The 13,263-nt window shown below is 35.0% G+C and overlaps 1 protein-coding gene across 4 annotated transcripts in view; it reads left to right on the top strand.

The window, feature by feature from the left end:
* The window catches only part of GRM5 (glutamate metabotropic receptor 5), a 535,276-nt gene that overhangs the window by 181,191 nt on the left and 340,822 nt on the right, over positions 1 to 13,263 (top strand). For all 4 annotated transcript variants that reach the window (XM_053705071.1, XM_053705069.1, XM_053705070.1 and 1 more), the window contains one exon: positions 442 to 691. In XM_053705071.1, coding sequence (XP_053561046.1) covers positions 442 to 691 — 250 coding nt within the window. The remainder of the gene's footprint in view (positions 1 to 441; positions 692 to 13,263) is intronic.

The raw sequence follows: 13,263 nt of genomic DNA on the forward strand, positions 1-13,263 counted from the left end.
CTATACCTCCGGTCATTGCCTCACCAGATGCATTCAGCATACTCCTAGTAGTGCATTGCTGCTCTGGAGCTAATTTTACTTAAGTTTTTAACCCTTTTACAGAGGTTAAAAACATAATTATATGAAAGCAATGGTGCAGTAATTAAATGCACACAAGAGGATTTTCATTTTCATTTTGCAATTGTATTTTCACATCAGCATTTGTTTGTTTTTTAGGTAAATCAATGTCACTGGGCAAAAATGTGGAGAAATGTTTGGTGATGCCAGGGTTAACTTTGTTTATAATAAGCAGATGCTTAAGTTCAACCATGCATGTACCAATCGGTTTATTAAAGCACTTAGACTACTGCCTACATTGTCTCATAATAAATCTAACCTGGATCACAGCATTATTGTTATGTGTGATAAACCTGTTTACCATTTCTGTTCTTTTATTTTTAGGTAATTATGGAGAAAGGGGCATGGAAGCATTCAAAGATATGTCAGCCAAGGACGGTGTCTGCATTGCTCATTCATATAAGATTTATAGTAATGCCGGGGAACAGAGTTTTGACAAATTGTTAAAGAAATTGCGGAGCCACCTTCCTAAGGCCAGAGTTGTTGTTTGTTTCTGTGAAGGAATGACTGTACGTGGGATTTTGATGGCTATGAGGAGACAAGGAATAATTGGAGAGTTTATTCTTCTTGGAAGGTAAGTCATTTTTATACTTATGTTTCGTAGTCTGGCCATGATTTCAAATAATTTATAGCAAAATGGCTCTGAACGTGACCTGTACTGTGATGGGGGTAATGAAGGCAAATACACATGGCTATTTTGTTACTTTTATCTACATTTAATTGAACATTTTGGCCTAATAGTAAAATATTTTATTTAATTAGAACACTTTATTTTTAAACCCTTACTCATTGTAAACTATGACAGAATTTACATTGAGATAAAAGAAGACGTGTTTTGTGCACTCCACCTTCACCTATGATCGACTCAGCTGCAGTATATTTAAAAATATTTAATACATTATTTCCTCTACATCTTTGTCATGCTTCTTTGTTCTGGTAATACATTTTCTTTATGGTTTTAAACAGTATCTTATGTATATAAATTATAACTATTAAACATTATACAATATTTCAGAATAACATATTTTGAAAGTTTTTTTATATTCAAAAATTTATAAATGGATGGAGAGAGGTATATATACTACCAAGGATAATCATTTTTGAAACTTGTTACCGTGGTACATTCCTCAAAAAAGCTTTAATTAACAAAGACAGAGAGAAAGGGCCAAAGGATATACAATACTATCCTTTGAAAGAGAGGACTAACAGCACTCGTGTAAATGATCAAATTATTTTATTTTACCATAACCTAAAAAATATGCAGAAACAGTGAGAATATATTTATTAGACATATATACCTGTTAAAATAGGGGCACACTCACGTCACTGCTGAACAATCCTGGGACTGGCCCATCCCACACTGTGATGTCACGGTACCTTGATTTGTTATTACACGGTAATCAAAGGTTCTGTGTTAGAGATCCCTGAAAGCAGCATGAAGCATACGTGAGTAGACCTTAGGTGCAGCTGAATGCTGCGGTCGTACATGATCTGGGACTGTGTTTCTGGGACAATAGTCGAGGTGTGCTAATCTTTTGCCTCTATACTTGGACCTTTTTAGGTCAGCTGGCCTGATATGCTTGCAATGTGTCTATTATGGGAGCTATGGTAACTCCTGGTGTGCTGATGTATATTGTAACTTAACAGTAAAATATAGTGTGCCCCTATTTTAACAGGTATATATGTCTAATAAATATTTGCGCCACCGTTTCTGCATATTTCTGAGGTTATGGTAAAATAAAACAATTTGATAATTTACACGAGTGCTGTTAGTCCTCTCTTTCAAAGGAAAGTGTTGTATATCCTTTGGCCCTTACGCACTGTCTTTGTTTTTTTATATTCGTTAATACTAGTTTTAAAGGGATATCTGATCCTTTATGCCTAGTAGTGGAAGCTGAAAACATGAGTCCATTAACAACAGCATATGGTAAGCAAACAGTTAACCCTTTCGTGTCAGGGCTAAAGTGCCTACATCGGAACAACGAGATTTCAATTATTGGATCGCATCTGGGGGGCGTCCCTACAAACCTAGGAACACCCCCAAGACCTCGATCAAGTCCTGACAGCACAGAAGTCTTCAGGACAGCCATTAGCTATGACGTTCTATTCCGTCATAACGGCTTTAAAGCCCAGTCTAATTATGACGGAATAGAACGGCATAACGGCTTTAAAAGGTTAATAAACTCAGTCTAAACAGAGAGCTATTTATTATTTTTAAGATGAAAACAACCTTCTGTCATGAATTTGCAACTACACAATGAAAATCTGACAGCTTTATAAACTAACACATTTGTCGTGGGGGGGGGGGCTTTTTTTTTTCTTCAGTAACTGCTTTCATGTTTATCCACCAGCTCAAAATGATTACCTTGGAATTACAAGGCATTTCTGTTTTATTGCTGTCTACACAGATTTTAAACAAATTAACATCTTGTTTGCTGCATTAGTTCTTAAAGTAACACTACACTACACACACAACACTACAGTGAGGGGAGGATGTGTAGAAGAATCCCTAATAAAATAAATAAAAAATAATGGCTAGATTATGAGTGGCACGCTAACTGTTGAGCAAAAAGGGGTTTACAGTCAATTTGATTCAAATGGCACTTTTTATTTCATTTGTACAGTACAAATCAGTTACATCATCTGACAAGCTCTCATTTCTAATTTACCAGTTAGAAGTGTTAACCAAATATTGCTTTGAAAAAGCAGAAACTCCCTAAAATTTACAATGTGATGACAGTTTAAGACTCTTTGACATACATTTTCCCCAGGTCTCTTCCCTCTTCAGCAAATAAGAGATGGTCCCAGAAATGCGGTAGAGTCTGTTACAAAAGGGGAATGACAAACAATCCTGTTATCACTGTGTTTCATGCCCTTCAAAACCTGACCTGTGCCTCAAAGACTGTTTTGTAATTTACCACACAGTTTTCAAATACTGGTGAAAAATACCATTTAGAAAATATTTGAGTTTTATGCTTTGTGAAAATAATTTAAGAGGCAAAACCATTTTTTTTTAAATTTTTATAATAAAGGTTCTAAAATAATAATAACATATCTAAAAATCCCTAGAATTTAAATTCACAGCTGCAATTTGCAGCCTTCTAATTACCAAAACCAATGACAAGCCAATACATGTCTGCAATTTCTGAGCAAAGGGACCCTAAAAAAGATTTTAAAATCATTTGAATTATCCCTTCACATGTTTTGTTTGAATAATGTCAGTGAGAAACCCAAAGTTTTAGAAAAAGTTGTTTTTTTCTAAATTATTGCATTTTGCATTCATCTGACTGTCAGCTGTTGGCGTGAAATATACCAAAATGGGCCTAAATCTGTAATGGCTAACCTTGGGCCGCCAGATGTTTTGAAACTACATTTCCCATGATGCTTAGGCACTCTGCAGTCTAGTTAAGCATCATGGGAACTGTAGTTCCGAAACATCAGGGGTGCCAAGGTTAGTCATCACTGGCCTAGATCAATAACTTGGGTGGTCTACTCTTAAAATATATATATTGTTTATTTGAGCAATTATGCAATAACAAATAAACCATTAACCCTTTGCCTGCACATATCTAAAAATATCCTTTCAAAACTGTGTTTCACAGCTGCAATTAGCGGCCTTCTAAGGGGTAGATTTATTATATGCCGGGCAGACATGATTCGCTGTAGCTGTTGGCATTTAACATTGCACAAGTATCTCTTGTGAAACGCTTGTGCAATGCCACCCCCTGCACATTCGCAGCCAATTATCCGGTATTTGAGCAAGTTTTTCTATAAAATTCCCAGTAGTGAAGGAGTAAAGCAGTTTGCATTAAGCATTAATTTAGAGGGATATTTAATTAAAAAATGGCATGTGCTAACATATTTAATATGTGTTTGCATTAAAATGCCCCTTTAATAATAAAATACTAACAGTTTTAATTCCATAACATGTACCTTGACATACTGCATAATATTATTTTTAGCTCTAACTAGACCAGACAAAAAAAAATCTGCTTGCTCCTTTAACAAAACTGAAGCTTTCCAGCATTTTCTTCGTACGACTTTAATAGCATGCAATTTGTTTAGTCAAACACAAAATACCTAACGAGCATCATCAGCCAATATCTCCCAGTAATGAGATACATACAGTAGTTTGCATTTGTATGAGAGAATATTATAAACCGCTTCATGTATTTGCTTGGCTGGCAGAACTGCTTGCTTACATTTGCACACATTGAGTTTGCTTTAATGTAATCTGATAATCAGTGTTTACAGACTAATATTATTCACAGCTTGCTGTAAACTTGATATGTTAAACCAATTAAAATATATTTAAATAGTGGATTCGTTATATCAGTTCACTGCTTTTTTGAAATTAGAAACTGTGTCTATTTGACTAATTTTGTTTTGAACTTGAAAATAAACAAGTTTTTGTTTAAGTTAAAACTGATTTTCGCCTAAAGTAAAAGTGATGGTATATATTCCAATCAGGCAAACTTACGGCTAGATTACGAGTTGTGCGTTACGCTTAAAAAGCAGTGTTGGCCGGTCACCGCTGGTATTACGAGTCTTGAAGGTACAGGTGTACCGCTCACTTTTTTGGCCAGACTTGGAAATACCACAAATCCACTTACGTCAATTGTGTATCCTCTTTTTTCAATGGGACTGGCATAGCGCTGGTATTACGAGTCTGCCAAAAAGTGAGTGGCAGACCCTCTCCTGTAAAGACTGGTACCGCATTTAAAAGTAAGTAGTTAAGAGTTTTACACTACAACGCCGTAGCATAAAACTCTTAACTAAAGTGCTGAAAAGTACACTAACACCCATAAACTACATATTAACCCCTAAACCAAGGCCCTCCCACATCGCAAACACTATAATACAATTTTTAACCCCTAATCTGCCGAACCGGACATCGCCGCCACTATAATAAATATATTAACCCCTAAACCGCCGCACTCCCACCTCGCAAACACTAGTTAAATTTTATTAACCTTTAATCTGCCATTCCTAACATCGCCGCAACCTACCTACATTTATTAACCCCTAATCTGCCGTCCCCAACATCGCCACCACTATATTAAAGTTATTAACCCCTAAATCTAAGTCTAACCCTAACACCTCTAACTTAAATATAATTTAAATAAATCTAAATAAAAATAACTATCATTAACTAAATTATTCCTATTTAAAACTAAATACTTACCTATAAAATAAACCCTAAGATATCTACAATATAACTAATAGTTACATTGTATCTATCTTAGGGTTTATTTTTATTTTACAGGCAAGTTTGTATTTATTTTAACTAGGTAGAATAGTTATTAAATAGTTATTAACTATTTAATAACTACCTAGTTAAAATAAAGACAAATTTACCTGTAAAATAAAACCTAACCTAAGTTACAATTACACCTAACACTACACTATAATTAAATTAATTCCAAAAATTAAATACAAATAAATACAATTATCTAAAGTACAAAAACAAACAAACACTAAATTACAGAAAATAATAAACAAATTACAATATTTTTAAACTAATTACACCTAATCTAATCCCCCTAACAAAATAAAAAAGCCCCCCCAAAATAAAAAGAAGCCCTACACTACACTAAATTACAAATAGCCCTTAAAAGGGCTTTTTGAGGGGCATTGCGGGGCATAAACACCAATGGGTAAAACAGAAACACTAACCCCTGCAGTCAGAGACACTAGTGAAGCATCATGTCACACTCACATGATATCAGTGCAGGCAATGGCAGGTCAACATTTTTTATTTTGAAGCTGGGCCTCCACCCTCAGGGGCCCAGTCGCAGTTGCAACCTCTGCACCATCTGTAGTTTCGCCCCTGGTGATTACCTTGTATCTAAGCCTTTTCTGACAGCCACCTGATCATACAACTTTTTATTTATTATCTATTGACTTGCATTTTATCCAATTAGTGCAGTGTCTGCCACAACCCATGGGCGTGAGAACAATATTATCTATATGGCTCACTTGAACTAGCACTCCCCTGTAAAATAGCATGTGACCACTTCACATTTTTAGAGATTTTTAAGATCTTTTAGAGTCTCTTTGCATCGGCAAGGAACCAGTCATCTCCCTGTGTTACTGCCTTATAGCCCCATATACTGTTAAGACAAATAAGTAGTTTGTGAGGTGTGTATTAGGTGATTCTGTTTTTGATAAAATAACTCTTTACCCTGTCAAGAATAAATAATTTATATATGTAGTTTTGTGTTGATTTATAATTATAAATATATACAAATCAGAAAAAAAATTAAAAATGTTAATTGCTTAAAAGATATAACATTACAATGAAATCCCTTTTTGTAACAAAAAAATCAGAAATTCTTGTTTAATCACAACATGTCAAAATGGTTCTAAATGTGTTAACAACTGGAAGTAGCAGAACAAAAATCTTCATAGACGTTAATGGAGATTTTTTTATTGATACTACTTGTTAAGTGAACAAATGGAAAATTATGTATTGTACTCAACTTCAAAGAATATTGGAAACTTAAAAGACAGCATAGGGATATTGATAAGTCTATAATTACCTCAATTACAATACGCTGAGAACAAAAAAGAAATTGAATTCCTTTGGACTATTGAACAAACTAGCAAGTGTTGCATAAGTTAACAATGAATGTTTATTTCATCAAGAAATTACAAAAAATAATTTAAAATATTCATGCCACGCAACATTTATATATATTTATATATTCTCATATACATATATATTCTTTTTTTTCTCTACAAAATAAAACCTTAAGAGATTAGAAGTTTGATTCTGTCCCTGTTTCAATATATAGTCACACTATACTATATTGTTGCACTGTTTTATGTATTATTATAAGGACATTCTGGCCAGATTACAAATGGCTTACTATTGTTAGCGCAAGTTGTGATAATTAATATCGCATGTGCTAACTTGCGTGCATATTACAAGTTGAAAGTAAACGCGTTTGAACGAGCGCAAACAAAATTAGCAAGTGCGTGAATGGAGACCTAGGGGCCAAATTATTAAATGCCAGACGGACATCGCTAAATGCCAACAGCATACACTGTTGGCATTTAACATTGCACAAGCATTTCTTGTGAAATGCGTGTGCAATGCTGCCCCCTGCACATTTGCGGCCAATCGGCCACTAGTAGGGGGTGTCAATCATTACTATTGGTCTTATGACCGCTGCTTCCTAACTTAAGTTTCCGGCGAGCCGGAAACTTTGGGGGGTAGAAAGCAGCATTCGCTGCTTATTAAATCTACCCCCTAGCATTGAGTAAGAGTTCAAAATAAATATAAATAAAAATTAAATATAAGGGTTAAAAGGTATATGATACATGACAAGGTATTTGAATGGAAAGGGCAATAATATATATATATATATATATATAGGTATAGATATATATTTTGTTAAAAAAATCATATACATACAGAAATACAATTTTAAAAATAAAAAGAAAATGTTCCTATATGTGAAGAACATATGCATAACAACCTTTAGCGCTGTAGTTCTAACACTGTGTCGGGTTAATGCACAAACGATAAGTGGGGTTTTTTTTAAGCGCATTACAATAAAGTCTACGGGGAGAAGAATTTAGCGCTATCAGAAGTACTGACGTTAGCAAGTGTTGTGTTTTGCTTGCGCTCAAACAATTTACTTTCAACTTGTAATACATGCACTACATGCAGCAGTGTTGGTATGTGAGTAAAAGCACTAAATAGCGCCACTTGTAATCTGGCCCTCTGTACAGTGAGGCCTCGGTTTATGAATTTAATTCGTTCTCCGGGTCGTTTCGTATTGCGAAAAATTCGGAAACCGAAACACGTTTTCCCATAGGAATGCATTGAAAATCAATTAATGCGTTCCGGAGGTCCGAAAAAATTCAAATAAAGTGTCCAAAAAATGCTCCAAAAGGCTCCAAAAGGCTTAACAACTTGCTGCAAATGGCTCCAATGTCTCCAAAAGGCTCCACAACTTGCTGCAAATGGCTCCAAAAGGCTTAACAACTTGCTGCAAATGACTCCAAAAGGCTCAACAACTTGCTGCAAAATGGCTCCAAAACCTCTCCAACACCTCCACACTGGTACCCAAACTTCATTAATTCAATCATACTTGAGTATGCAGGGGGCACAGGGGCCACTGGTTTCGTATTGCGAAAAATATTCGTAAACCGAGGGGGGCAAACCGGCATTTTGTTTCGTATTGCGAAAAAAATTCGTAAACCGAGTCAATTTTTCTTCAAATTTCGATTTCGTAAACCGAAATTTCGTATACCGAGTCGTGCGTAAACCGGGGCCTCACTGTATTTATAGATATTTCCATTAATTCTAAAAAAGCTCTATGGGCTTCTGAGATTCTAAAAGAAATCTTGCCAGTGCTATAAAGCCCTTGTCCCAATTCAATAAAGGCAGCTTTTACCTTTAGCTTTTAGCTTTTTTAGCTTTTGGCCGCTAGTAGGGGGTATCAATCAACCCGATCGTATCCGATCAGGCTGATTGCTGTTCGCCACCTCAGAGGCAGCGGACGAGTTAAGGAGCAGCATTCTTAAGATGATAAATCGTCCCCAGTGTGTCTTGTAAAGGGGTGTTCCCTGCTTTTAAGTATTTGAAGGTTATGTGTACATTACAATAAAATGAATAAATTAAAAACTAAAATAAAAATATGTATTGTTTCATCGGTTAAGGGTTTCCTTGTTTATAATAGAGCAGGTCCCGCCGCAAGCTATTATACCCTCCCTTCTGCTCAGCCCGGAAATAGAGCAGTCTTACCTCCAGCGCCAAGACCATGCTGTTAGTAATGCAAACCCCATAGAAAAGCAAGTTAAGTAACCCTTAATCGGTTAAAATTGTAATGACATTGTTCTGCAAAAATAGAATTTTATGAAAAATATAAAAATCATATTGAAATTATACAGGAAAGAATTTATTTAAAGTGCACAGTAGAAATCAAAATAAAACTACACTGCACATGCAAAAAAACACTGTGAAATTCATGTATGCTACAAAATTCAAAGCTTGTTTCAAAGTTTCTCATCCAGGTCTAGCGTATTATTTAAACAATTTCCCCTGCAGTTCTTGCTGGGGGTTTTTTTCTTGAAAACTAAAAGGTGGCAAGATTGTATCAAAATATGCAAAAACAAAACAAAACACTTATTACCCTAAAAAGAAACATACTTGCATATGAAAATAGAGGTAATTGTACACTGAATGCAAAGTAATCTTATTAATATCGACTGCAGGATTTATTATTTAAAGTATGCCCTTGCTTCCTGCTAGCTTCTTCCTCCCCTGTGAAGTTTCCCTTTCCAATAAGCTCCATTACTTTCTATGGGAGACAACTTGTCACTATCAGGGACAGTTCCTTAGTGCCAGTGTGGAAAACCATGTCTAACACAGTTTTTAGAGTGGGGCCCTATATTATATCTTTGCAGTGATCACAGTGTGCTACAGCAATCCTGCCTGGGCAAGGATGTCATACACAATATTGTTCCGGAAAATGGTGCAAATTACTATTAACCACTTGTATTTGAGAGAAAATACCAAAGAGTTAACCCTAGACCAAATGCTTAACTCTAACCACAGTTTCCAAATCTAATCCTAACTTTCAACCCCATCCTAACCCTAAAACCAGTTCCTGACCTTATCTTAAGTTCAGGATTGTTGATTGTCATTCTTCTGAGCCCAAGCATTGCTGCTTAGCCTCTCCCTTGAAGTTATGGAGTTAAATAATCCTGGTCAGGCAAAACTGGATGATTGACAAGCCCGACTCTCGTGTAATTGTTTGCATAAGAGCAGGGAGCGCAGCTGCGCAAGCAACTTGTCCGTCTTTTGTTTGATAGATGTAAATTGTATGAATGAGCTCCATCCTTGTGCTCATCTGGGATACATCTGATTTCTTATAATTAAAGATATAATTTGTGGGTGTGCAATTATTGGTGCAAATGAACAGTGTTTATGTTTAATAATTAATAAGGCTAGTGGATAATTTAAATTGAGTTTTTTTTTTAAATTAACCTATTGAGCTACGATGTGATATAAATTTTATGGTGTGACAAGTTATGAGTGGTTTACTCGGTAAGGTACACTCTATCATTTTTATTTCATCATGATTAGGACACCAATGGAGACGCCACTGCTAATACAGGATTTCATCTTAACATGAATGTAAAGTTGAATGAATAAGTGTCCGGTTTTTAAACATACTGTTAAAAACAAGGACACTTTCATTCATTAAAATTTACATTGAAGCGTTTTAAAAAAAAAATAAAAAAATACCTTTTTCTTTAGGAAAACCAGACCGGCAATCCTCCGCTCGCAGCTCCTCTGTACTTAGCATATTGATGACGAAACTGGCTTCCTCCAATCGTTACAAGCACCCCAAGGCATCTAGCTTGTGAGGCCACGCAACGATTGGAAGAGCTGGTTTCGTCATCAATATGCTAAGTACAGCAGAAAAAGGTAAGTATTTTAAAAAAATCCTTCAATGTAAATTTTAATGAATAAAAGTGCCCTTGTTTTTAACAGCATTTGTAAAAACCAGGCACTTATTCATTCAAATTTATATTCACTTTAATGCATGAAAAACGTATGAAATACATAAATTACACCACTGAGCACTCAGCTTGTATCTAACACTTTATCAATATGTTTCTTTTTCTTTTAAGCCCTAACAGCTCTTCCTTCTCTTTCTGATCAAATTTCATTTTGTTACAGATTCTGCTCAGGTACCTAATACCGTTTTACGGCCACTGTTTTTCAGTTGTTCCAGTACTGAAATCCATAACTGGTTTTAAGTATAAGTTAAAAGTCAGAGCAACACAATTACATAGTCACAGAATGATTAAGAGCAGGATTCTTGACACATTAAGATGAAAAAGAGCTCTTTTTTCCATTTGAAGCAGCAGGATTTCAAGGGAAAAAAAGGCTCATGTTTAGCTGCACAGACAGAAATGTGCTATGGGTCACTTTATGTAACAATAAAAACCTTTCTGTATGTTCAGCACAATGTTAGCATTTTCTGTTGTAGGTACATCTGCTCCTCTGATAAAAATGGAGAGAATTCTTAGATGGAAAGTTTAATATCTTATCCTTTTATGTATACACATTCATACATAGCTGTAATGCAGTACAGGGAACTATGAGGCATTCTAGTATAAAATCCTCTAGCATTTATGCATTATATGTATCAGCAAATAAGCACAGCATTGCAAACGATCTGCATAAGATGTCATGTATTAAATCAATATAAAACTTTGTTAGAAACATTTGCAGGATTTGTTTACCTTGTGCCGTTCCCTGTTTCCCATTAGAGGCCAGATTTAAATAAGCTTTTGCAATAATCTTACCAATCACTGGACCATGCAGATGGGCTAGGTAAAGAGACTATAATTCCAGATAAAGGGCAAGATTACAAGCAGTGCACTATTTAGCACTTTCACTCACACGCAAACACCACCAGAAGTAAAATTTTAACACACGCTACTTAGCATGCATTCTGCAAGTTGAAAGTAGTATGATTGCGTGTGAAGGAAAGCCGACAGGCCCTAACTTCAGGATTTCAGATATCACGACTGCGCTAATATTTTCTACCCTTGGAGGCCCATTTATCAAGCTCCGTATGGAGCTTGTGGGCCCGTGTTTCTGGCGAGTCTTCAGACTCGCCAGAAACAGCAGTTATGAAGCAGCGGTCTAAAGACCACTGCTCCATAACCCTGTCCGTCTGCTCTGAGCAGGCGTACAGGAATCGCTACAATTCAACCCGATTGAGTACCATCGGGTTGATTGACACCTCCCTGCTGGCGGCCCATTGGCCGCAAGTCTGCAGGGGGCGGCGTTGCACCAGAAGCTCTTGTGAGCTGATGGTGCAATGCTGAATACGGAGAGTGTATTGCTCTCCGCATTTAGCGAGGTCTTGCGGACCTGATTCGCACTGTCGGATCAGGTCCTCAAGACCTTTGATACATAGGCCTCATAGACTTTATTCAAGAGCGCAAATTGGAAAAAAGCCAACAATAATCTCTTGCATGCTAACCCGACATTGCGTTCAACCTAAAGTGCTAACCCGAAGGTACTTATATATATTTTACATTTCAATGTTCTTCATTATATACATATATATTTGTATATATATATATATATATATATATATATACATATATACACGGTATATATATCTATATATATATATATATATATATATATATAGATAGATAGATAGATAGATATATACAGTATATATATATCTATATATATATATATATTTATAAGAATATCTATTTTAAAATACATAAAACATTTTCTCTTAAAGGGACACTGAACCCAATTTTTTTTTTTCTTTCGTGATTCAGATAGATTTTTCTTTGTTCTCTTGCTTTCTTTATTTGAAAAAGAAGACATCTAAGCTATTTTTTTGGTTCAGAACCCTAGAAAGCACTTGTTTATTGATTGGTGAATGTATCCACCAATCAGCAAGAACAACACAGTGTGTTTACCAAAAATGGGCCGGCATCTAAACTTACATTCTTGCATTTCAAATAAAGATACCAAGAGAATGAAGAGAATTTGATAATAGGAGTAAATTAGAAAGTTGATTAAAATTGCATGCTCTATCTGAATCACAAAAGAAAAAAAAATGGGTTCAGTGTCCCTTTAAGTAAAGAACATTGGAATTTTAAAAATTTACTGTACATGCGCAATAAAAAAAGACATTCTTAATGATTAAAATAGATTTTTCATGTTTTCAGGTATGTGCGTGGAAAGGGCCCCAAAGTACAGTATATATACATATGTATATATGTGTTTATATGTGTATATACAGTATGTATGTATATAGATAAATACACATATAAACATAAATACACATGTAAACACACATATATATACATAATCATATGTATATGTGCACATATTTAGACATGTATGTATGTATATATATATATATATATATATATATATATATATATATATATACTGTAAATATAGCCCTTTCCATTTAAATACTGTAACTCTTGATATCCCATATACCCTTTAAACCTTTTAACTTTTTAATATTATTTATATGAATATTTTTTATTAGATAGTGTATATATGAGTGTTACTCTTTACTTTAATGTATTTATGTTGTGTTTAGTGCAACATTTTATTTTATTTAGCCCTAA

Source organism: Bombina bombina, chromosome 3 (assembly GCF_027579735.1).
Source record: "Bombina bombina isolate aBomBom1 chromosome 3, aBomBom1.pri, whole genome shotgun sequence".
Lineage (NCBI taxonomy): Eukaryota > Metazoa > Chordata > Amphibia > Anura > Bombinatoridae > Bombina > Bombina bombina.